Source organism: Coptis chinensis, chromosome 4, assembly GCF_015680905.1.
Source record: "Coptis chinensis isolate HL-2020 chromosome 4, ASM1568090v1, whole genome shotgun sequence".
NCBI lineage: Eukaryota > Viridiplantae > Streptophyta > Magnoliopsida > Ranunculales > Ranunculaceae > Coptis > Coptis chinensis.
The window spans coordinates 100,875,866-100,901,883 of NC_141459.1; the positions used below are offsets into that span (position 1 = coordinate 100,875,866).

The window sequence follows — 26,018 nt, forward strand, 5'->3', positions numbered from 1 at the left end:
TCCAGACACCACCCTACTGCTAGCAATGAATCTGAACAGATACGCACTCTAGGAATGCCAGTCTTGATAGATCCAGCAAGGCCAGCTTTAATAGCTAATAATAGTTCGAAATGTAATACTGAATCTACCTTGCAACTTCTTGTGTACAGAAAAACAGCTTTACTAGTGTGGTGACTACGCCTTCATATTCGCCTTTTACAAAGGTAAGAGATTCATCAGTGTTCAATTTACTGGTTCCAATCTCAGGCTTCTTCCACTGGCATAGTGTAACTTGGTTCGCTTTGAAGAAACTTCAAGTCCTAGGCTTTGAAATAAGACTCTCACTGACAGACAGCGTCAGGCAATCATACCTTTGTCATCAACAATCAGGTAAAGGTTTAAACTATGCTAATGCTAAAGTTTTCGTTAGAAGCAACAGTTGACCTTGAGTGTCACATCATCAATCAAACTATAGCTTTATGACAAAGTTATGACCATTATTGCTGTTATATACCATGGATTCCTGCTGCATGCTCACATCATCTGAATGGATGATGATACAACTCGCATCAGGCAAAGCAACAAAGTGTTTGAACAAGATAACTCAAATCTGGACAGCAGAAAGTGTACGCCACTAACAAAGAGAATGATCTAATACTTACTCTCAAGTGAATGATCCTAGTTGCAAGTGACCAATATAGCTGCTGAAACTGGCCAGTTACTATCTGAGATCATAGTAACAAATCTGCTTCTACTCCTCTTGGGTGGATGTAGATCCGTCACAATCTATCCCAGTAAAATTGGTCGTACAAATTAAGGATTCTCATCATTAAGTTCAGGTTAAAATTGACTAATTTAGAAGTTGAAGATCTTTGGCCAAATACATATATGTGTCTCCATTTTTTTTTGGCTGTGTTTGAATGAGCTATCCCAACTTCAGAAAGGTTGCTATTCAAATGAACGAAGGCAGAATTTCAAACAGATACTGAAAGTTGGGAACCTTTGACTGAGTTTTACGTATCTTCTTTTTCTCATAGTTTGTCGAGCATGTCTTTGCAGTATATAGTCTACAAAATTGCTGATCGAAACCAAATGCTTACTTCGGTGAGAAGTGGAATATATACTGAAGCATGGTGAAACAGTAAAAACTGTTCAAGCACAAAATCCGTATCAGAGAAGACTAATTTCTAAGAAGTCGTGATAGTTGCTGTTGGCGAAAAACATGTAACAGGAATTTAGAATTCACAACAAGTGAGATCTAAAATCCAATATAATATGGATGATAATACTTGCTCTTCTGATTGATACGATCATGCACGAATTGTTCAAAAAAGTGTACCTGTTTCAAATAAGAGAGAACCTTCACCTCCTTGAACCAGCTCCCTGAAGTTGCTACGAATTACGAATTATGTATTTTGAGGCATCACTGTGTTTCAGGTGGATGCCACCAAAATGCGAGGTTCTATCTGCTTTTTCAAGCAAATTGCTCAATTTAAAGTACTGATGTAAAGGTTCAATCAAACTACTCCAAAAGTAAAAAATATTAGGGTCTGCTTACAGAACATAACTAGGATATTTGGGTTGTAATTAAATCACGTCATGAAACATCATACCAAAAGCAACAATGGTTCTGAACTATGTAGCTCTCTAACACAGTGGCAGACATCTTGTTACTTGACAATAACACCGCATCAGGACCTCAGTCCTGACAAATTTTCTACATAATCATAGTGAAACACAAATTCGACTCAAAAGCAAAAACTGTCTGTAGCTTGCTGGATCATTCATGTACCATACTCATATAATGTCTGGTATGAAATAAGTCAAGATACAAAATTCAACATAGGATGTGAAGCTGTATACTTTCAAAGGAGATCCGAAGAAAAGACCCTGACTTCAAAGATTGACAGTAGTCGGCTTGTAATCAATAACAAGAACTTTATCCAGTGCCGTCAGGAACTCATTTGCAAATTCAACATGAGCTGGGTGAGAAACATACTCCGCAACACCTTCTAGACTCTCAAAAGTGGACTCAAATACGTGGGTGAAGCCCAGATGAAGGTTCTCGATGCTCACATCCTTCCCCCTGTTATATCAGAAACATTCAGCACAAGACATATATAGGACTAGATCAAATCTGCCTAACACGGAGAATATATATAGACATGTCAGGGGCACTTGGCCAGTCAGCTAGAGGGAATAGGAAGAACCTCAAAAGACTGCACTGCCCATCAACCTGACAGCAATTGCAGATATGAGATGCAAACATTAACTTTATGTTTTTTTCACAAAGAGATGTTACAATAAATATTTATATTAGCGACAAGGAGAATGGGTATTTTGGGTGGTTGAACTTGGAAGCAATGCTAAGTCGGATGGCATTGGTGAATGGCGTTTTGAGAATAGAATTTTAATTGGATCCAACTGCTTAAAACTGCATTAGACAGAAGAAGTAATCGAAAGCCTTCACAAGAATGACTAAATCCCACGATTTGATTGACTGTTTGATATTACTAAATCCCATGAACCATTCTTGCAAAAAACCTTATAAAATTCTGCTATTAATCATCATAACAAATGAATCGTAAAGAAATGGAGATATACCAGTGGAAAGATTTCATGGGTTGAATGAGAGTAACGAGATTGGCATATCCCTTGATGAGTTGATCAATCTGGTCTTGGGTAATCTCGTCCTTAAACTTTGCCATCAATACGTGTTTCACCAATCCACTCGCTTCCTCCATTTCTATCTCACTGTTATGTTATCTCCAACAAATGACAAATGCTAGCTACCTCTCCTTTCACTTTTTGGATCTGGGCTTCTAAACTAAAAGCAGCCCACTTTTAAATTCCATTTATGACACATATCACACTGCCCCAAAAGCCCCTTCGTTTTTATTTTTTCTGGCGGGAAATAACGGAACAGAGAAACGAGGAACAAGCTCTTTTTCCAATTTCAGAGAAGAGAGAATCATGCAATGGCTAACAACAAAGGCAGTTATGGTTTCAATACCAAGATGGCGTTCTCTTGCTCTTCTTCTTCGTGGTTCATCTCTTCTCAACTTCACTTCATTTGGTCTTCCACCACACCCACTGTAATCTCTCTCTCTCTCTTCTTTGAAGAATTTTTGTCATTTTTTTTCATGTGTTTATAGTAAAGTTTTAAACTTTGATGTGTTTTATAGTTATGGTGTTGAATATAGAAAGTTGCTTATTTTTGCAAATTGTGTCTTGAAGAAATGATTAAGAATTAGTTCAAGGAGTTTGCTTTAGGAATGAATTTGGAATATTTTGAAACTGGTCTGCTGAAGAATATGTTTTCAAAGTATCTGTTTAAAGATACACAGCAAGAACACAACTCGAAATCGGGCTTCTTTGGCATAAATCAAATGAAATGGTGGCATTGTCATTGACTCACTGGTTTTTCTTAGTGTTTATACTAATTTGCAAGCTACAAGGGTTTGTCTAGACTTTTGTTATTAGTGGTTTATATGAGTTATATAATTTGATAAAGATGTATTACACCCTTTCTTTAAGTTATGCCTTAGGAATACACTAGTGCTTCGTTCTGTTTATATGAGTGTTATTAGCTTATAAACAATTTTTGTTACTTGTGTTCTGTTGTTGGATCTTCTTTTGTCTTAAATATAGAATTGAATTCCATAGGTCTTATACATTGACTGCAGGCATAAACATGGGGCACGTGTTATTTCTTTCAAAGCACAAAGGCCTTTTAAAGGAACCACTAAAGCAACCAGAAAACCAAATGGATCAAAATATCTTCTTCTTGAAGAAGAAAATCAATCTCATATAAACTGGTGGAAAGAGGTATATTAGATAAGTGGTAGTTTTAAAGTTGTCACTTAACCGTTGTTTCTGCGACATAAAGTGGCTTAGTTTCTTTTAAGTATTCTTATATGTTGTTTCCATTGTTATTTCAGAGGATGCAAATGTGTAGGAAACCTTCTTCTGTCCAGCTTGTGAAAAGGATCACATATTCCAATTTGCTTGGTTTGGACGTTAACCTGAAAAATGGAAGGTGAGTTCGTTTATTTTGTTCTCACTGTTGTTGTTGGACCTTGGAGAATAATGGAAAAATGTCCTTGTGATTTCATTTGGAGTGTGAAAATGAAATACTGAAATCTGATTTTGTTCTTATTATTCTTAATTATTTTTCTTATAATGTTCTGTTGTTATGTTATTGCTTTTAGTAGTTTCTCTTTTTAATTGTTAGAGAGTGGGACTAGACTGTATATAGGAGGGACTGTGGGAATAACGTAGGGTATGCAGTAAGCACATGTTTAAAGTCACCCTGGGGGCGGGCGCTTGACTCAGAAGAAATTTGAATCCTGCAGGGATTTTTGGATCTCTCTGTTCAATGAAATGAGTTGATCCGCAAGTGTTGGAGATTTACTGTGGACCTATTCACTCATTTGTGGTAGTCGATTGGACTTGTGCAAATGCGAAAGGAAATACTAAAGTGTGGATGCTGAGGAACAAGTATCTTGAGGACTCGGAGTTGCAAATTTACACAATAGTAATATGCAATTTTCTACGACTGGCCTATACTTGTTCTCATGGCTATCAATTGTCAGTGTTACAGTCCATGAACTTGTTCGGAAAGAAGATAGAGATCCAAAAGCATCCCACATTCACATTTGTATGCTATGTGATCAGAGTCATTTTACATTCCAAAAATGATAAGACGATCAGAGTGCAACGAGGCGTGTGTTAGTATTTAGCTGTGACCCGATGGGCAGTAGGATGTAGTGAGTGTAGGTTGTTTCAGTGTATGTACTTGGTTGTCTATCCTTTTAGTCATTACTATATGTATGTACATAGGGGCAGCCTATTCAAACAGTAGTAATATAGATTGGTGTCAGATTTTCTTATGGTTGACAACATAACTGTTCTACGGGTCGTTGAATTGCTTTTCTTTTCTTGTATATTGTTAATTTTTATATGACAGACATTGCTTTTGATTACCAATTGGACAATTGGTATCGTTGCCTTTCGGTTCGTCCTATGGAACTTCTGTTATATTGAGAGCGCTTACTTTAATCTTTGGATTTGTTTTGAAATAAATTTGAGGAAGCAAACTTTTCAGATAAAATTTATATCTTAATTGAACACAACCTAATTGTCATGCATTTTATTTGATGTTTTATTTGGTTCTATCTACTTGATACTTGTTGATTTGAGTGACTTTATATAACTAATTTTGCCCTTTTGATCTCACTTGGGTGCTCTTTTAATTTTCTTCATTCAGTTTAAAGGAAGGGACACTCAACTGGGAGATATTGCAGTTTAAATCGCGGTTTCCTCGCGAAGTTTTACTTTGTAGAGTAAGCTTTTTTCTTTTCTTTTCTTTTCAGTATATTGTTTTATGTCCTTTTCACCTAATATCCCCGTTCTCCGTAGCAGACGTGAAAATCACCTCCCTTCATCCGGTAGTACATTTATAATTTCATGGTGTTGGGATTTTGTTTTGGACCAATCGTGATGACTGGGTTGAATGGGGACGGTTTGTCAAGGTCAATTTGGGTCTATAGTTTGGTGGAATGACTGCTAAAGCAATTGTCTTCCCATCCTTGCACATATTTTTATTCTCAGTGACGAATGCTCATTAATTTATCGTTCAACCTAGTGATGGTCAGAGCCAATTATCATTTCAGGTTGGAGAGTTTTATGAAGCTATTGGATTTGATGCTTGCATTCTTGTTGAGCATGCTGGCTTGAACCCTTTTGGTGGTTTGCGTTCGGACAGTGTTCCAAGAGCTGGCTGCCCTGTCATGGTACTGATTCTCTGTTTCTGGTAGTCCCTGTTGTTTCACACTTTATATCTGAGGGGTGCTTTGCTATAAATATCAGTCAGCTCTTGTCCTTCTCGTTCTTCCAAAGTTCTAGTTTAAATGATTTCAGAGAGAATATCTCGTAGACTATTAATACATTAGGGTTTTCCTGTTATTATTATTATTAATGTTATAAGTATTGTTATACTTATTATTAATATTATTATTGTTATTATTTATTTATCTATTTAAATGAATGATAAAGCGTAGTGTTAGGCAGACCCACCTGTACCGGTGTATTAATATTAAAAACTATTACAAACCTCCGGAATAGATTTTCACGATATTGTGGGGAGGGGTCAAAATGCATGAATACATAAACCGAAGGCTTCTTGATTCCTAAATTAGAAAGGTATTGACTTTGGTGGAACCTAATTTAAAAGCTTGTATATCTATCTGGGGATTTCCTTGAGTCTACCGGCCTGGTCATGGGAGGGGCCGTGCAAAGGCCTCTTATCCTGTGTGGCAGTGTCGGAATTGTCGTATTGGTGTCCAAACCCAACACTCATAACCGTACACGTGCAACACAGGTCTTATCTATTTTGATTCTATATTGCTGGAGTGGAACCAGAGATGCTTTAATTCACAGTTGAGGGACGTTCCATAGGCAATGTTAATCGTCAAATATACTATATTTCTGCCATGACAAGCCGTGGCACGACTTGGAGAGGATTTGATGTGATTAGCTCTAAGAATATGTAAGGGAATCCAGCTCCTCCAAAAACGGGTTGAGGGATCAAATCCATACAACCATGTTCTTCCACCGTTCACGTGCATCGAGATAAGCACCGAAAAAACACATCCCGATGCAAGTGAATGCTGGATGAACACAGTTGTTGGGGTTTGATCCCTCAACCCAGTTTTAGAGGAGCTTATCTCTATATAAAAAGCACATATTCATGCCCCTGGTTGTGTATGGAATTTCGAGATTAGTGTAAAGATTCATTGTATCTCTTTGTTTCTGAAAATAGAGATTTAATATGTGCTCTAATTGCTATCCCAAGAGTGTAAGATCATGGAATCTTTATGCCATGTTACATATATGAGAAGTGAGATTCCCTCATGGAATTGGGATGTTAAAGGTACCATGAGGTGTTCCAGAATAAGTTAAATACATTTGTATCCCCCCTCTCTCTCAATCCTCAGATCTAAGTTTCTTGAAATGAATAAGATGACCGTTTATTTAAACAAAAACCAGGGAGCCGGCTTCATAAACATCAAAATGTGTAATGACACGCTCCAAAAGTTGACAATTGATCTCCTCAAACTGGTTCCAAGAGGGTACACGTTTTGTAATCAATATTCTTGTTAGATGGTTTGCATAATGTTAGAGGAGAGAGGAAAACACTACCATCTAGATACATGTGTACATATGCAACAAATGTTTTTCCTCAAATCATATCATATACTTAAACAAATACACCGCCAATCAAAGTCTTCTACTTTGATTGTAATATGTGATTATTCAAATTGACCATGTGAAGCTTGTGTAAACTATTGATAAACGTTGTTCTTTCTTTTGTACGTTTTTTTCTGGATTTTTTCAGTTATGTATCTTACCTATTCATTACGATTTTTTTTTTGTGATAAAATGTTTTTTTTGCAGAACTTGCGACAGACATTAGACGATCTTACTCGCAATGGGTATTCAGTGGTGAGCTCTTTCTATCCTAAACTGAAAATAATAAACATGCTTTTTTAAAGCGAAATTTGTTTTATCTTGGGTTCGAACTTAATTGAAAACTAAAGAAACAAAAACAATGAAAAGAGACGAGAAGTATGAAAAGAAATGGAAAGCACAGGTAACCACCTGTGGTCACACAAAATATGTTTCCTCTTTGTAGTGGGGTGCTTCTCTGTAAAATTGCAATTTTGTGAGTGTTTATACTCAGAATATGCCCTTTGCAGTGCATTGTTGAGGAAGTTCAGGGTCCAGTTCAAGCACGTTCTCGTAAAGATCGGTTTATATCAGGGTGAGTATTATAATTAACTAGGATTGAATTTAATTTCTTCTCTTCGTCTTAGTTGGAGATCCTGTAAATTGGTCCATTGTCCTTGATAAACAACTGATAGAATATTTAAAATTTAATATCTATTTTAAATTGAAAAACATCCTGGTCGAGGTTAAAATTGAGTTTGAGTTCGTTTTAGAATCTGTTCATCATTTGAATGGTATCCTGGAGAGCTGTCTAAAAACCTATTTGTTGCTAGAAAGTCAAGGCAATTGAAAATGGGTTGGTAAGTCACAATCGCAAATTTATGTGTGTGTGCGTACATTTGTCAGTCCTACTCTTTTATTTTAACAACTGATTGAGTAGAAAAGTGTGTCTCATTACTGCATTTATTTTAGATGTATTAAATTTAGATATCGAAAATGAGAGGTTCAAAGGCAATTTCCATTTTTAAAATGCAGTCCTTTATAGTACCGGTTATTTGCTTCTGCATTTGAAATAAGGGCTATTTTGATTACCTTGTATTTAGGGACTTTGCCTGTGAAGAAATCTCGACATATATTGCTCTTTTTTTTGGTTTGTCCTTGCTGCTTTGCTTCAGTTTGAAAAGACTGACTCGGACCATGTCCACTTGTGTTTCTTGTCTTGCATATCCAGGCACGCACATCCTGGTAATCCTTATGTTTTTGGACTGGCTGGAGCAGACGATGATGTTGAGTTTCCTGATCCAATGCCTGTTGTTGGTATGCACTGTTTATCATTTATAAGATCAATTATTAGTTCTTTGTGTATGTTCTGCTATTGTATTTGTGATTTTAGTAGATAGTCTAGTCTCATGCCACTTATGCTTTTTATATCTGGTATTGTTTCCGCTCTTTTAATCATGTTCTCTGAATGCTGGCCTTGGTGTAATGGGGTATCATTAATCTGTTCTTTAGAATTTCCAATTTCTAGTTCTCATTTGTGCTCTCTTTCCATCTCTTTCGATGAATCCTGCTCTCATCCAACATTTTCTTCGATCTTTTCCAAATATATATATGGTGTTGTATTACATCGAGATGTTGCTATGAGTATGGGACTAAGCTGTCCATAAAGTAAGACCCTATGTCCTGACAACTATACAAATCTTTAGGAACTAGTGGTGTGGAACATGTCACTTCGAAGAGGCCTTAACAATTGGGAGATGGAAAACTTTGAGACGTTCCTAGAGTCCATTTACCATGAGGGGATGAGGGGAGTAAATTTGGAGAGGTGGACTCAAGGAACTGAATTTGGGAGGAGAAAGATGGGTTTACTATGAAATCCTTTTACTTGGTCTTGGCCAATGAGTGTACCTTGCAACATCTTCATGCTACGGAGAGGATCCTTAATTTCCCACATAAAAGGATTTGGAAGGTGTCTATCCCGTTCAAAGTGAGGTGTCTATCCCGTTCAAAGTGACATTCTTTTTGGCTTGCTTATTTGGGAAGGATCAAAACGGTGGATAATCTTAATAGAAGGGGCATGAATCTCCCAAACCTTTGTTCACTTTGCAAAGGGGTGGATGAAAGTATTGATCACCTTCTTGTCAATTGTCCACTTGCGAGCGATGTTTGGAATGATTTCTTCTTCTCATTCCATAAATCTTGGGATCCACCATCAAATGTTGGAGAAACCTTAGTAAAGAAATTGATTGCGGGTCCTTTGTCTAGCAAATCCAAGTGACTTGTGGATCATCTCCCTAGTGCTATTATGTGGACTTTATGGAAGGAGAGAAATATGAGGATCTTTGAGCACAAAGAGAAAGAGATACATAAGATTGTGGAAGAAGTCAAAGAAGTGTTGTTCGAGTGGGTTAGTGTGTGTCCAAGCTTCCGGGGAGTGGGTTATATAGATTTTCTATGTAATTGGGATACTCTTGTAACTTACGGGTATGGATGGGTATGATCGAGTAGCTACTTGCTACCTAAGATCTATATGCAATTTGTAATGTGTAACCTTTTGAACTGTATCTTTCTGTCTATCATAGTTTTATCGATAAAAAAAAAAAGTATCCAAGATCCTCGTCATTGGATAATTGTGATTGTCTCTTCTCATGTCTATATATAGTTTAACATATTATCTGCTTCTTATCAGGGATTTCTCGGTCTGCTAAAGGTTACTGCATAGTTTTTGTTTTAGAGACTATGAAGACATTTGCGGAGGAGGATGGGTTGACTGAAGAGGCTATAGTTACAAAGCTCCGTACTTGTCGATATCATCACTTATATCTCCATGCATCTTTAAGGCACAATTCTTCAGGTTTGATACCTTTCTTGTTGTGGTTTTTTACTTTCGGAACCTTGCGGTTTCTATAACTGGAAAGAGTAAAGTACAATTGTCTTTGTTGAGAATTGAGATTATTAATCCCACATCTGGTATGAAAAGCCTCGCATAATAATATGAAGATCCTTGAGCGCTCCACTAATTGCCAATTGGTTTTGAGTTGGGGCTGTTTCTCTGTCTCAAAGGGCCCAGTTACTGCACGACACCCCTTCAAAAAATTGTCCACATGTTTGGCTCAAAGATTCGCCACACGTGAGAGAGCATGTTGAGATGATTGATTCTAGATTGGGTATCAAAAGCCTCGCGTGATAATATAAAGATCGTAAGACCGCTCCACTAATTGCCAATTGATTTTGAGTTGGATGCCCAATATCTAATAGTCTTCTTTAATAAGAAGTTATCACATCTAAGATTGCACATAATCTCGTTTTATCTTTTTTTTTTGTCTGTAATGTAGGTATATAATATAAGTAATCATGAGGAAATATAGGACGATCCTCTCTTTTTTAATAAAATTTGTCAGCTAACCTAGAAAAAAAAGGAAATATAGGACGAGATATCCTATTACAAAGCAAATACAGATATAGCTACTTATAAAAAAAAATGGAATTTACAAATACAGCCACTGTTTACACCAAATGAGTTACAACATCTCAAATATAGATTTCTAGCTAAATGCTGATCTCCCAAAAGGCATCTCTCTCCAATTCCCCGCATCTTCGACCAAAGGAAAATCAAGCCTTTGATCGAGATAAAAATATTCTTCTAAGATGACTCTCTCATCAAAATGTCTAACATTTCTCTCCAGCCAAAAGCCCCCTGCATGGTCCCAAAAGATTATGCACCACAGCTTGCTTGAATGGACTCCCAGAACCCAGGATGCTAGTAAAGTAGTAAATTCTTCACCGACCGGGGAGCTACCTAAATTACCTCGAAGGACAGACGGAATAGCTACAGACTTCCCAAGAGAACTGCCAATGAATGACTAACAGACTCACCGGTTGACAGAAATAGAGGGCCGGAATTTATGACACTTTTCTTTCTTCTTGTCTATAGTAAGAATGTTATTTTGAGCTGTACACCACATAGACACATAGTTCTTGTCTTTCCATCCTAAGAGATTCTTGAAACCAAGCCAGTTTTTTTCTATAGTTATGGGTACTATCTATAATGTAGATTTAATTGGTGGGTCTTCAAGGATTAAAGCAACTCGTTTAATCTTTATTCATCAGCATAAAATCAGCTAAATACTGTTTTCTCTATTGCAAAAGTGTCTTCTATAGTCGTGACTATTTTGCTATTCAAGACACCACCTAAGTAGAAACTCCTTAATTAACCCTAAACCCTGAATAAACTCCAGCCATTGCCACACTTTATTGGGACTAAAATAAAATAACCAAAAGAGCATCACACTCATAGAGAATGACAATAAATTTCTCTTTATGCAGGTACTTGTCGCTGGGGTGAATTTGGTGAAGGTGGTCTTCTGTGGGGGGAATGTAGGGGTAGAGTATTTGAATGGCTTGATGGAAATCCTGTTACCCAGCTACTGTGCAAGGTTCACATTTAGTTATTTGTCTTTAATGCTTTGTTTTGTTTTTTTATTTTTTTTTCTCCCTTTTTTGAAATTCTTCATATGAAGAAAATTTCCTGTAAGTTGTGGAACAGGTAAGGATTATGGTAAAAGACTTAATCCTCCTTGGATTTGAATAACTTTCAGACTATGTCCAGATAGAAACACCGTGTGTATGTGTGGGAAGAATTGTGTAATAATTTTTTTAAATTAGTTGAATTTTATAGGTAAGGGAGCTCTATGGTCTTGACCATGAAGTGGCGTTTCGAAATGTCACCGTTTCCTCAGAGAAAAGACCTCGTCCTTTACACCTTGGAACAGCCACCCAAATAGGTGATGATATTCTCATTTTATATCTGATTAATTGAATCATAATATGTATCTGTTTTTTTAATTAAATGGTCCAGGGAGAAATGGGGGTTGGTTAGACAGACCCCTACCTGTATATTTAATCATAATATTACTGTGATATTGTAACCTACTTATCTTTATATTTTCATATTCTTAGGTGCCTTACCAACAGAAGGAATACCTAGTTTATTGAAGGTGTTGTTTCCATCAAATTGTTCTGGCCTTCCCATGTTGTAAGTTTGATACCACCCTGTTTCCTTCGTCAAAATTCTTTGCAATGACTTTTTAGTATAATCAAGTGCTTTTCACCAGTTATAGTTAACTTCCGTTTTCTGAAGGGTGTATATAGATACTTTTTTGAGGTACGGTTTTGGAGCTGTTACACGCTTATTCTAAATAAACTTTGATGTTCGGCAGGATTGGTGTCCTTATCTTTTGACACTCTAGCTGTCGGCTTGAACTAAGCTGCTTTGAGTTTGTAGAGACCAAGAAGAGTTAAATCTTGCCAGTTTCCACGTCAAAATTCTTTGATATGTCCCAGTTTCAAACTTTTGCCCGACTCTAGTGTCTTAGTGTTTAACAATGGTTGGTATTGATAAACACCTGACTTACCTCTATTTACTTTTGATCAAATGTAGAGTTCTTATGAAAATAATACCACATTTTATCTTGTGGCTCTTTGACTAAAGGTGTTAACTGTTAAGTCTGTTAACTGACCACTTTACTCCAAAAGCCTGAGCTTTTGCAGAAATATTTAACAATGTATGCCAAGGGCAACAACTTTAGCCTTTAGCCTCTAGCCTTTAGCGGTAGTGTGTACTGGAAACTCAACCACTCACCTTTCAGGATCTACGCAGGCACGCAGCAACAACTTTACCCCCAAAGTCTGAGGTTGGGAGAGAGGAACAATTGCACAACATGTCTGCCAATGGGCAGTGGGTCTACTATGGGGCATAACATGCCTAGCAATAGTAAAACTATATTTTAGTTATTGAATAAGAGAAGAAGAAGAAAATGGGGAGAAGAAGTGAGAAAAGACTACACGACTTAAATTAGTTTTGGCCTTTTCTCACACATCTGTATATAAGAAAATAATAGGGTTTACAGAATAGAAACATCCTAAAATTGGAGATGTCCCTTAAATCATATCCTGAAATGTCCCTTAGAACTCTAACAATAATACTCCAGAAGCTAGCACTAGAGCACACTTAGATTGGAGACTTGAACCTGCGACCTCTTAGTTTGCTGTTGTAATGCCATTTTAACGACCACTTTACTCAGAAAGCCCGAGCTGTTGGATACACATGCAACATATACATGAAAGGGACTGGTGCTGTAACTTGGTGCAGGTTCATACCTTGCTGCCCAAAGACGATCCCATGAGCCACTAAAAGAAACAACATACCCTTCTGCAATACCTTTTCTATCAATGACCAAGTTATAGAGAAATGTAAAGCTCTATATTAATGCTGTTCATTGAAAACAGCGATTTCCCCCCTGAATTTTGGAATCTATTCTTATTAATTTACCCACTGTAACTCTATATTATCTATATATGTTCTTGTGAGACCCTTTCAGTTGTAGCATTATTTTTCAAAATCAACTTGTTTCCTAGTAATTCTTTTATTTTTATGACATAATGACCTAAAAATACAACGTACTTTGCAGCTTTTTACATTAAATACAATGTATTATTTTTCTTGCCTAAAAATACAAGATACTTTCAATTTTTTACAATTGATACCATCTGTTAACTAGACCTAAACGGAATACGATTTGGCTGCTTAAAAAAGGCCACGTGACTTGCACGCACCACATTGGTATTTTGTACTATTTTGATAAAGATCGAGATCCAAGCACTAATATTTCATCTTCTCGAGATAAAAACTCCATTATACAATCTTCATTCATAGTTGATCATTACTTAATTCCTATCCATTCCACAAAATATACAATCTTCATAGAGGCAAACCACTAAGAAAAACAGCTCGACTATAGTGCTAAAAACAAGAAGTGAAACATAAGGGTACAAATCATCATAATCTTAATGGTGTTGATATACTGAAGTCATATAAACATTCTTTAATTAATGTGGTGATTACTTTTATCTAGGACCAGATAATTGCTCTGAGGAAAGGTAAGAAAGGGGAGGCATGGCGTCTTTAGCACTCGAATCAGTCATATTATGATCAATGGACTGACGACCATAGCAGTTTAGGAATTTTAACGAGTTCACCTGAAGCTATTTTCACTAGCATCTCAACTTATTCATACTTCACTCTACCCTCTAATCTTGGATCAGCTAGTTCAGTGAACTGACCATGCTTGTACTTTTCAAGCATACAAGGTTGTGATATATTTGTACTACACTAGCATTACAAAAACACAGACACAGTGCGAGGGATGATCGAGAAATTGGTTCTGCAATGAGCGAGGGTTGAGAAATTGGTTCTGCAACTTGTAACATACCAAAAGACCAAGACTAAAGACACCAAGAGACTAAAGACGGAAGCTCGGATTAAGATTTAGAAAAGCAAATTCGCGAAAAGATATTTAGGTTAGTCAAAAGAATGGGAAGAATTGAGGGGCAACGTGGGAAAGGTTTGGTGCTTAGTTGCGTGCTCATTGTAAACAAATGAGAAAACGTGGTGCGTGCAAGTCACGTGGCCTTTTTTAAACGGCCAAATCGTATTCCGTTTAGGTCTAGTTAACAGATGGTATCAATTGTAAAAAATTGAAAGTATCTTGTATTTTTAGGCAAGAAAAATAATACATTGTATTTAATGTAAAAAGCTGAAAAGTACGTTGTATTTTTAGGTTATTATGTCTATTTTTATTTTTCCTTTTCTTGAATACTAACATGCCAAGGTTGTTTGACATGGTATTTAAGAACCTCAAAGTATCATTTTTCATCCTCAGGTATGTTCGAGATCTTCTACTCAATCCTCCAACATTTGAGATTGCAGTGGAGATTCAAGGTGAGGTGACCTTCTATGTGTATTGATACATGGAAATTTTAGATGATGCTAGATTAATTAATTTGTTCACATGTGGATTGTGCTAATTTCAAGTGATTAATATAGAAACAAGCAAATATATTTGAGTTTGAATTACTCTCAAACAACTGAATGTTGTTTATCTGTTAGGTGTACCTATTGACACGTACTGGTACTTTTTATGGTGACAAATACTAATATTGTTATAGCCAAGACATTTGTTTATTGTTCTTTTAGAACATGTAGTCTTTCAAATCTGCAACTGGTTACATTGTTGATTTTGATCCGGTAGTTGCACCAAATATTTTGTTAGTTTCAGCTTTTCTCTGTCTCTATATGTAAAATGAAACCTCCGGTATAGGAGGAGGGGTTGGCAGACCCCTATCAGTTTGTTAATGTCAAATGTGGCTTCAGGAGGACATAATGAGCCTTTCCCCTTAAAAGAAACATCTAATCCATATCAAACTGATAAAGGACTCTGCATGCATCCAACTTGTCCAAATAAAGCTCTATAATTCCACAGATGTAAGTTATATACAACTAGAAGTTGCTTTATCTCAAGGAGACTATTGGGTGTTAATATTCTCACCCCCTCAACTTGATAGCCTCCCCGCTCTAAAACCAAAATACCTTCTATACCCCTCTATCCAACACCACCCTACTATCTTCTCCTTCAACATGCCATCTCCAACGTGACATTATCTCCTACTCGTTTGGAAGTGAGTAAAATGCAACCTACTCAGATTATAAAAATTGCATTTCAGCTACATCAAGTAATCACTTGGTTTTTGGGAGTGCAATTTACACAGGTTAAATTGTAAAGAAGGCGAGTAGGTGATTTTTGACCTTCACAGTTTAACCCGATATTTTACAGGCATACCTCTATTAAGACATGATTTAACTATAACAATGTCTTTAATTGTTTAAAAAGAAGCCCCATTCTCCCAAAGATTAAAACAGAGAAATTGGCTGTCCGAAAGTGATCAAGTAGAAGAACTCAACGTCAAATAACTTGAGAAAATGTGTAGTGGTTTTAAACGAGCAGCACCCAATGGTGGCCGTATCGCCTGACCTTGGAGGAGTGGTTGAAGAGCAGTTGCTCTTGATGAGAGGTAATTGGAGAACTTTCTGGAGTTCAATTGAGGAGTGGTTGAAGACCAGTTTGGCGAATTGACGTCAATTGAGGATCCAAATCCATAAAACAAATCCATGCTTCAGGGTATCATTTTGCTTCATTTTTTATATTGGAGAGGCAAAATCATAAAAAGCGAAACAAGGAGTAGTTGGCATCCGGTGGTGTTTAAGGAAGGGTCATATTGGGTATTATGGTTTGGGGGCGGGGAGGTTATCAAGTTGTGGGGTGAGAGTATTAGCACCCTTTACTATTTACTGTCAATTTTGTGAATGTGTGCCTCCCATGTTTTTATTAGCCATGCGCCTGCCTCATGCTACACCAATGGTCCCTTTTGATATACATTTTAGCCCCCTTTCTAGAATTTCAGGGTTTTGAAGTAAAGTGAAGCAACACGGGTGTTAGTAGCTTCAATGGTATGTTCTTCAGCTTATCAATTTTTCCCTTGAGTTCTAACATTGTGTATGTCGGAATTGTCAAGCGGTACATGCATACCTTTTGATTCTCATCATTTGCTATGCACTAGAGATATAGAAGTATGAGAAACCCTCCTAAGGCCGACATTTGTTACTTCAAAAGCGTTGTATGTGATTCTGTGAGACACTCTGCACTCTTCTTGTCTCAAACTCTTCTACCCCAATTTTTATGTTTTTCCTCGTCTTCCTCTCTTGTCTGAAAATCTTACACGAGAATGCCCATATAAGTAATCGTTGATCTAGGTCTTAAAAATGGTATATTGGAAAACGTGATGCCCTGAAACTTTATGTACTAGTTTCAAGAGTCACTCCTAATTTAGCCACTCGAAAGCTATAGGGAGACAAGTCTACTTTACGCATCTTAAGTATTACCATGTTACATATAGGATCATGCTTATAGAAATGTATGAACTGACAATCTCTTTCAGACTCACATTATAAACTAATAGGTTATTGTTGTGACCTAATTCTCTTTCCTAGATTTTTCCTCCCCTCTCCTTAGGGTTTCCCCCCTTATTTATACTTGGTTCCTCCCTAGTCTGCGCTCTACCCTTCATCTTCTTTCCATCCATCTGTTCTGATAAACCCACGTGTCCTCTCTGACTTCGCACACCTGTCTCTCACCTTTTGCGCTATCCCCTCTATTTTTGCTCCAGGCTTGCTGCCTACCCCAGTCCGTGATGACCCTTCAGCCCATGGGCTTTTCCGAACATTTGGGCCCAATCATCCCGAATCGGTCCGTAACAGTTATATTATTTAATTTAATGGTTATCTACTACAAGAGGACTTGTACAATATGACTGGTGTAGTCCATGTTGCAGACATTTGTACCCTCATTTATATGTTCGACTATGCTTTCACATTATAATTAAAATATTCTTTAAAATGTGGTGCACAATTTATCTTTTACTTTGCGTACTTATTTGTACAAACTTCCAATATAGATATTCTTAAAAGAGGAGGCCAGGCTTCTCAAAGCTGCTGTGGGGGACATCTCATATCCCTTCGCGATCAGTCAATTTCAATGTGCACACTTGAAAGGACTGTGTTGTTCATCAAATAGTTTTATGCAAATAAATCGTCCACCATATACATGTTCTCCCAATTATTCTTTTTTCATTGTTTGAGTGAATTTTTTATGTGCCACACTAAGTCACATGTCTTTTGGCAGAAACATGCAAGCTTATGAGCAATGTAATGTGCTCAATTCCTGAGTTTACATGTGTATCAGCTGCTAAGGTTGTTTTCTGGTAACTTCTTTTATATTGTTAATATGAAAACTCAATTAGAAGTTTCTTGAATTGGAAATGCTATCAATCCTTACTTGTTGAACTTTTTATTGTTATTATTACATATATCATTATTATTATGAATTTATTTACTTATTTTAGACTGATTATTGGATGTATTATTTGTAAAAAGATATTTCTGTTTTATCTTTTATCTCTGTATAAATATAACTCACTGCAGTGATAAATGTATATAAAGTATAAATACCATTTACCTGACTTCACAGGGTAATTAACTTCATAGATATGGTTAGCAACTTTAATGGATTACAATCACAGAGTTCACCACATCAAATTCATTCACCATTTTCTATCAGAAGTCCCTGAGAGTTGAGGCTATAGCTTCTTAGAAGGTTCTTTCTACATTCTACACTAGGGTAAACATCCTTATGGGTAAGTAGTGCATTCAATTGTCTCTCTTCGTGAAAAATCACATCATCCTAAATCTTATAACGGTTTTATGGGCAACGTTGATGTTCATCTCTTTCTCCGAATTCTGTCTTGAGTAAAGTAAAACATGAACACACCTTAATCTAATTGAGAGATATGTTTGCATCTGAAAGTATCTGGCTTTTGAAGTGATACTTGCAAAGAATTAATTGCTTGTATCATCCAATTGTTTAATTTTTATGAGGGCAGGTTTTCTTTTTTGAGATATCATTACTTCAGAGGCATTCAGCTCTCATTCTAGCCCGATATAAAAATCTTCTCTTGTTTTAGAGCATGCAAAGTATACATCATCTTTGTGTCATACTGTCATTATAGACTTTACTGGTTGAGGGCCTAATATTGCCTTGTATTTTGCAGCTTGTGAAATTGCTCGAGTTAAAGGAGGTTAATCATATTGAGTTCTGCAGAATCAAAAATGTAGTTGATGAAATTTTGCAGATGCACCGAAACTCTGAGCTCCATCGCATCCTACAGTTACTATTTAAGCCTACCTGGTTCGCAACTGGATTAAACATTGAATTTGAGAGCTTGGTATGTGGTTACATATCCCTAGTGTATAATCTTCTGATGTCTATTCTGTTTTCCATTTGTAAACATAGTTGTCCATAGAGAGAATGAACGTACAGACTACATAATGTGTTACAATCAACTAGATTGTAACTAGTATTTGGGTTGATTGAGGAACCCATGACCTCCAATTGGTTCACTTCAAGGAGAACCGGACCTCCAAGATAACACAGAAGTGTAATCAACTTTCAATAATATTCATTTTCCACAATAATCAAAAGTTACAAGGACTTATATAAGTCTTAAACCACTAACACTTAAAACTACCCACTACCATATATAGTGCAAAATAATAGGAAACCAACAACTAAGCAACCCCATAACCCACGTAGCCATGATCCATCATAAGGTGCACATAACAATTCCACCCTTCTTAGAAAACAACCTTGTCCTCAAGGTTGTACATGATCCATCACGTAACATAATGCTAGATATTTCATAATGAATAAGGATCTGCCAAGAATAGTGGAGGAAGATGAGGAGTGGATGAATGCAGATGGAATTTTATTCCAGATATTCAACGAGAACTGTTAAGTGGTCTTCCATAATTGTTTTCTCAGACCTAACATTTTTGGTTCTCTGTCATTAATATATTGTTCTATTTTATATTCCTATCTAAGCTTCCTCCTCTATGCAATACATTGCATAGGTCTCAGTTTTTGTTTCATGGATGCAAATGAGTCTAAACATTTAGGTACTAATAATTATAAGGCTGTTTATTTTCGAATTTGTAATGAAGTGATTCTCTTACAAATTGATTCAGCTCTAGTACATGATTAGGATAGTATATAAGTAGTCCGATGAGGATACGCGTGTCGGTGCCGACATGGATGAGTGTCTGACACGGCAATCTATATGAAGTAGGACACAGGGACACAGCTAGTTAATAAGAAACCTAAGAAAAATATTAATATTCTTTAGTTACACAACGAATTCTTGGGCTCAAGACCTTACCATGCGTCTCCTTACACATAATTAACTATGAAAGTTGCATATCATGGAGTTGTAATAGATTATTCGCTTAGTCTTTCAGGGTATAGAAGAAACCCTAGTTTAAAATCGTATGCACAAGTGCACAACGTGTCCGTGTGTCTGACGAGTGTCCGTGTGTCTGTGTCTAACACGGATTCTTTTACGAATATGAAGTGCCCATGTTACTTAGGAATATATACTTGCAATTTATCTATAACCTCCCCTTCTTTTTCTAGAGATCTTACTTTTTTGTGATTTTTGGATGACTTTATGGTGGTAAATAACTAGCTTATAAATATTCTGTTTTCTATTGTGCATGCATTTTTTCTCAGTCCTATTTTGATGGTCTGTCCTATTCCGAGACAATCAATATCTTTAACTTGTTGAGATGCTTCACCAAAATGGAGTTATGAGCTATGAATTTTCAGTGTATTTACATCTTGTGGGGAATCTTAGTAAGATGTTTGTGCTAATGATACCATATGTTAGTGGCAGTGTTTAATATTCTTAATAAGTACTTTTTTTTTGTTAATCCTTAGGTGAATGAGTGTGAATGGGTTTCAGACAAAATTGGTGAAATGATATCTCTGGATGGTGAAAATGATCAAAAGATGAGTTCCTCTCATGTAATCCCAAGTGACTTCTTTGAGGCGATAGAATCTCCATGGAGAGGTCGTGTGAAGAGAATTCATGCAGAAGAAGCTTTTACAGGAGTGGAAGCAGCAGCTGAAGATTTGTCTAGAGCAGTAGGTTATAAAATCTTAATTTGCTTTTTTCTTTTAATCTGTTCTTGGACTTATTGCATTGTCTTCTCAATCTTTTCAAGATTCGAAATTGCTCAAAACTCTTCTATTATGCTTGATCTCTTTCCTATATATAAGAATTTAAAACTTGTTCCAGTAGATTGCTCGAAAATCTTTTCCAGATAAGATCTATATGATTCGTTGTCAGATTCGAGGGGTGTTCACCCTAGTGGCCTAGTCTGATAGGGATTGCTTGTTCTCAACCAGTTGGCTATACTCTATGTAGTTTGTTGTACGAAAACTATTACATTAATTTAAGTAGGAAAATATCATATTATTGCTTTTCAAAGTTTTCATATGAAAAATCCTTTGTTGCACAGTGTAGACTGTTCTCGATGCTTTTAGTGAAGCATATGAGTTGTGCTGATGATCGTTATCTTCTGATTTGAAGATGGGTCCGCACTCCGCAGTGAGTCTTTGATGTGGGAATCTTTTAGGGAGCAATAATAAGAGCCAGTAGCTTCTAGCAAGTTATAATTTTTCTTTAGTCTCTTAAGCACTTTTCCAAGTTAAGGTGGGATTCGATCCCAACACTTTGGACCCCTACGGATTGACCATCTCTTCTTTAGCAAGTTATTAGAGGATAAATTAAGATAGTTGGGCATTCGTAGTGCCTTATTTTTGGAAATTATGGGATCTGTTATGCGGTTAAAATCAAATGCGGTAGAGGCTGAAGATCCATTTCCAATTTGAAACCTGGTCATCCTTGTTATTTACACACTAATTAGTTTCTGTTCTTCATTAAGTTTCACAGATGCAATTCGGTTTCTCGCATTTTGTTAGAGAAGGGAATGTCTGGGCAGCTGATAAGCTAGCTACTTGCTTACATGTAAGGTCTTGCCTCGACTTTATCAGGGGTTTATTAGGACAAATCCTGATCCAGACCCACAGAGTTTGCCTGTGTTTAGATTTAATTGGTCCTCAATTGTGATGGGCATGGTTGTCGTATGTGTTTAACCTGTGATCGCACTGTGGTGTGTTAACAGAGTCCACTTATGTTTGTGGTATGGTATGTGCCTACCTTGTGTTGGACACTTTGTATACAATGTCGAAGCCTTCCTCTATGAATTTGAGCTTTTAGAGCAAGTGGTTCTGAATCTTGATGGGGATGTCTTAGTATTTGGTTATTCCTTTATCCATTTGTAAACAAAATTGAGATTTTCGATTCTTAAAAAAGACTGACATATTTTGAAGCAAAATCAGCAACTGAAAATGGAATCGATCAGTAGTATTATAGAACTTTAGAACTATAAGATTGTGCCATTGCCCTTCTTTACATATAATTATTTCTGGTCCATTCAATGTTATCTAGGTGAAGGAAGATTTCCTTCCAATTGTAACGAGAGTCAAAGCCACTACAGCACCACTTGGTGGTCCAAAAGGAGAAGTTCTCTTTGCTAGGGAGCATGAAGCTGTTTGGTTCAAGGGAAAGCGTTTTGTGCCTGCTGTGTGGGCTGGTACCCCTGGGGAAGAACAAATCAGACAACTCAGACCAGCTACCGATTCGAAAGGGAGAAAGGTCGGAGATGAATGGTTTACCACCACTAAGGTGGAAGATGCATTAATGAGGTGCTGTTGTTGTACACTATAGAAATTGAACGTCATTTTACATATGTTAATCTTTAACTCTGTCTAGTTTATTACCATTGTTCTGGTCTGGTTCAGGTACCATGTTGCGTGTGCCAAGGCAAAGGCCAGGGTCTTGGAACTTCTTAGAGGACTTTCTGCTGAGTTACAGACTAAAATAAACATCCTTGTCTATGCTTCCATGCTGCTTGTCATAGCTAAAGCGCTTTTCTGTCATGTGAGGTTGAATTTAATTTTCCAAGTCACCTTCTCAAAAGAAATTGGTCATTGTATTTTTCTAGTATTTGTATCTTGCCACAAACGTAGTAAAATTTTCATGTAGGTTAGTTCAGAATTGTGTAGGTTTTACACTTTTACAGATTCATACAATTAGGGAAAACAAATCCACAAGGACTGAGATGTGTGGCTTATAGTAGATAGCATAGATTGGTAAAATCAGCTGATTTGAATCAGATTAGGAGTTCTGGTCCTCTCCGCATATCAAATGTACCTAGGGAACCCCAATTGTTCTCTCAATATAAATTGCTAGTGATACTTCATCTTTTCCACTTGAATTAGGATCTTTACAGAATTGGTGTGTCTTTAAGCTTCTAAAATTTATAAATGGATGTCTCCAGTTCTCTTAGTTGCTGACCCGCATATACACTCTTTCTATTGCATATACGCTCCTGTTTTTTTTTTAAATGTAAGCACTTAGTCTAACAAAGACATGCTTGAATAGTTGAATAGCAGATTTTCGTCGACACTTCAGAACTTTAATCATGACTCATTTACATTTTTCAGTGAAGGAAGAAGAAGGAAATGGGCCTTTCCAGCCCTTGTTGAGATCCTCAATCCACAGGTACTTTTTACAATATCTTACAATGTTTGAGCGGTTTTAAAAATTAAAAGTAGAATTGTAGTAAACAACTTCAATTTTTTTCCAGATTTCTTTATTATCCATTGTTACATTTGTTCCTTTTAAGAAGAGCACAATAATGTTAGTATCTCACACAAACACACACATGCACAGACTGTAGATGATTAAGTTGCATCTCATTGTTTTACTTGATGACCTATTGTAGTTTAGGTATTTTGGACCTTAGCATGGTTTATAACTTTGAACACATAGATCTGACTAGTTCTAGTTCTTTAATTTTCGTCTCCGTCTAATCGGAATCCTCTTTGATGTACTTCTTGCTTTTCATGCCTCCAGCCGTTATTACTGATGTTATCAGTGTAACTTTAGACAGTCTGAACCGTCTCATTTGACTTCCTTTAGTTTGATGCCTACTGGAACTTCTCTTACAATCTTAAATGAATTTTTTTAAGGTTACCCTCCTAGTCTTGTTGCTCTTTTGTCTCATAATCCTCATCTATACTAGACATATAAATTAACAAAAATAAATTAATGTGTTAAATCCAAAAATAAATTAACATGTTAAATCCTATATCTAAAGAAATAAAGAAAGTTTGCTAAGTGACTCCAATAGATGCTGATTCAAATCCACTTCGTGACTTGGCCATGTTGATGAGAATGAGAGTAGCCGGTATTGGGCGAAGGGGCAGAAGTCTCTGTTCCAATACAATGTATGCATAAGCACTTGTTCTTGAAAATTGCAAAACGAGGGGCAATTTGGAGAATGAACTATATACCAAGGAGCAAGGACACTCTCGGTTTTCTCGAGTTTATATATATATATATATATATTTGTTTATTTGTTTATTAATTATTTAGTTATTATATATCTCATTTAGCATGTTGTATCTATGTGTTTATTTTACAAGTATTTAACATGTTGTACCTGTTTTGGACGTGGAAGCATATGTCCAAGTTATTAATAAATGGTGATGATGCTGATGATGATGATCATGGCCTATTAGCCAGATTTATTTATTTAAGTTTTTACTTCATTGTGATGGTCTCATAATAAATGTGTTCAATGCAGGATAACAACTCAGAAGATAAATCTAAAATAATGAAGATAACAGGCTTATCACCCTATTGGTTTGATGTAGCACAAGGCGATGCGATACATAACACAGTGGAGATGCACTCACTGTTTCTTCTTACTGGGCCAAATGGTGGTGGTAAATCAAGTTTATTGCGATCAGTTTGTGCAGCTGCACTACTTGGGATATGTGGATTGATGGTTCCTGCAGTGTCAGCCACCATCCCCCATTTTGATTCTATAATGCTTCACATGAAATCATATGATAGTCCTGCTGATGGTAAAAGCTCATTTCAGGTATCATTACTGCTATGGCACTCATCTTTTCCTGGATTTTAAGATTTAGTCTGTTTTAAGTGAAGTTGGAAATGTGGAACTCAATTTTAAGTAAAGAGCTTAGTTTGTTTTGTTACAGACATAGTTTTTCTTAATCCATGTTAGCTCTATAAAATCTTCATTTATATCTGCAAGAAAAGTTGATTAAATTACTTGGTGACTCAGATTGAAATGTCCGAGATTCATTCTATAATTGCCGGAGCGACTTCTAAGAGCCTTGTGCTTGTGGATGAAATCTGCAGAGGAACAGAAACTGCCAAAGGAACGTGCATTGCTGGTAGCATTATTGAAACTTTCGACAAAATTGGTTGCTTGGGAGTTGTTTCTACCCACTTACATGGCATTTTTAACCTACCTCTGGATACAATGAATACTGTGTATAAAGCAATGGGAACAGAGGAGATAGACGGTCATACGAAACCAACATGGAAGTTAATAGATGGAATCTGCAAAGAAAGTCTTGCTTTTGAAACGGCCCAAGGCGAAGGAATTCCTGAAACTATAATAGAAAGAGCTCAAGAGTTGTATCTTTCACTAAATGGCAAGGACCTGTGTGCAGAGAATGCTGGTACAGAAGTGGAAACTCAAAGTCCCAATTCAATGTTGAAGTATTTTGATGAACCCAACGATAGACCTAGTAGGATTATGACGAAAACCGTTCATTCTAGGGCCAATAGAGTGAGTTCTACAGAAAGGCTACAAAAGGAAGTTGCAAGTGCAATTACCAAAGTATACCAGGAGAAACTGGTTGAGCTCTACATGCCGAGAAACGTCTCTGAAGTTACAGAAATCACCTGTGTTACTGTTGCTTCAAGGGAACAACCACCTCCATCAACAATTGGCGCTTCAAGTGTTTATGTAATGTTTAGGCCTGATAAGATGTTATATGTTGGACAGGTGCTGTTTCTTGTCATTTGTGCAATTCATAATTTTCTCTGAATCTTTCTAGTTATTATAGAATCAATATACTAATTCTTGCTTCTAACTTGTTGTTCAGACCGACGACCTTGAGGGACGGGTTCGTGCTCATCGTTCAAAGGAGGGGAACGTGTCGTTTCTATACATCATAGTCCCCGGTAAAAGCATTGCTTGCCAATTGGAAACTCTTCTCATAAACCAGCTCCCTCGCCAAGGCTTTCAACTCATCAATCTGGCAGATGGAAAACATCGTAATTTTGGTACATCCAATCTCTCCCTAGAAAGCCTGACGTTGCACCAATGAATCAAGTCAATCTGGTAGCACAATATTTGCCAGGAAAAGGTGGTTTTGATTAGTTTTGTCACTAATGTAGCTGTTAGTTAGTGGGGAGAAATGTAGTGGTATTGCCGTTTAACATAGAGTGGTGCACCAGTTTTGGGTCTAATCGTGGTTGCTTCACCTTTCGGTTCCCTCCTCGGAATGTATAGTCATTGTTCTAGAAGAATATTTTCCTATTTATGTATATCAATCATTATTTCCTTTTTAACA

The 26,018-nt window shown here is 36.7% G+C and overlaps 2 protein-coding genes across 2 annotated transcripts; one reads left to right on the forward strand and one right to left on the reverse strand.

Moving 5' to 3' along the window:
• Positions 1–1,538: 1,538 nt before the first annotated feature.
• Positions 1,539–2,780, reverse strand: LOC147506277 (stress-response A/B barrel domain-containing protein HS1-like). Its single transcript, XM_086558514.1, has 2 exons — positions 2,584–2,780; positions 1,539–2,065 (listed from the first exon to the last, which is right to left on the reverse strand). Exons 1-2 carry the CDS (start codon positions 2,721–2,723, stop codon positions 1,876–1,878), a joined length of 330 nt encoding a protein of 109 aa, XP_086414640.1. The 5' UTR covers positions 2,724–2,780; the 3' UTR covers positions 1,539–1,875.
• MSH1 (MUTL protein homolog 1) lies at positions 2,757–26,018 on the forward strand. The gene is made up of 22 exons (XM_086558511.1): positions 2,757–3,074; positions 3,666–3,807; positions 3,921–4,018; positions 5,249–5,324; positions 5,655–5,774; positions 7,438–7,485; positions 7,740–7,804; positions 8,441–8,526; positions 9,899–10,063; positions 11,536–11,645; positions 11,888–11,993; positions 12,169–12,244; positions 14,931–14,989; positions 17,787–17,854; positions 18,712–18,885; positions 20,433–20,639; positions 22,009–22,265; positions 22,362–22,505; positions 23,067–23,124; positions 24,212–24,511; positions 24,716–25,447; positions 25,548–26,018. Exons 1-22 carry the CDS (start codon positions 2,953–2,955, stop codon positions 25,770–25,772), a joined length of 3,438 nt encoding a protein of 1,145 aa, XP_086414637.1. The 5' UTR covers positions 2,757–2,952; the 3' UTR covers positions 25,773–26,018.

Bases quoted from the DNA above. Each gene is read 5' to 3' on its own strand.
- MSH1 (XM_086558511.1), top strand. From the start codon at position 2,953: ATGCAATGGCTAACAACAAAGGCAGTTATGGTTTCAATACCAAGATGG. The intron at 7,486-7,739 runs GTGAGCTCTTTC...TGCCCTTTGCAG, and splicing joins CTCGCAATGGGTATTCAGTG to TGCATTGTTGAGGAAGTTCA. The intron at 11,646-11,887 runs GTTCACATTTAG...TGAATTTTATAG, and splicing joins TTACCCAGCTACTGTGCAAG to GTAAGGGAGCTCTATGGTCT.
- LOC147506277 (XM_086558514.1), bottom strand. From the start codon at position 2,723: ATGGAGGAAGCGAGTGGATTGGTGAAACACGTATTGATGGCAAAGTTT. The intron at 2,066-2,583 runs GTATATCTCCAT...CTGATATAACAG, and splicing joins CCCATGAAATCTTTCCACTG to GGGGAAGGATGTGAGCATCG.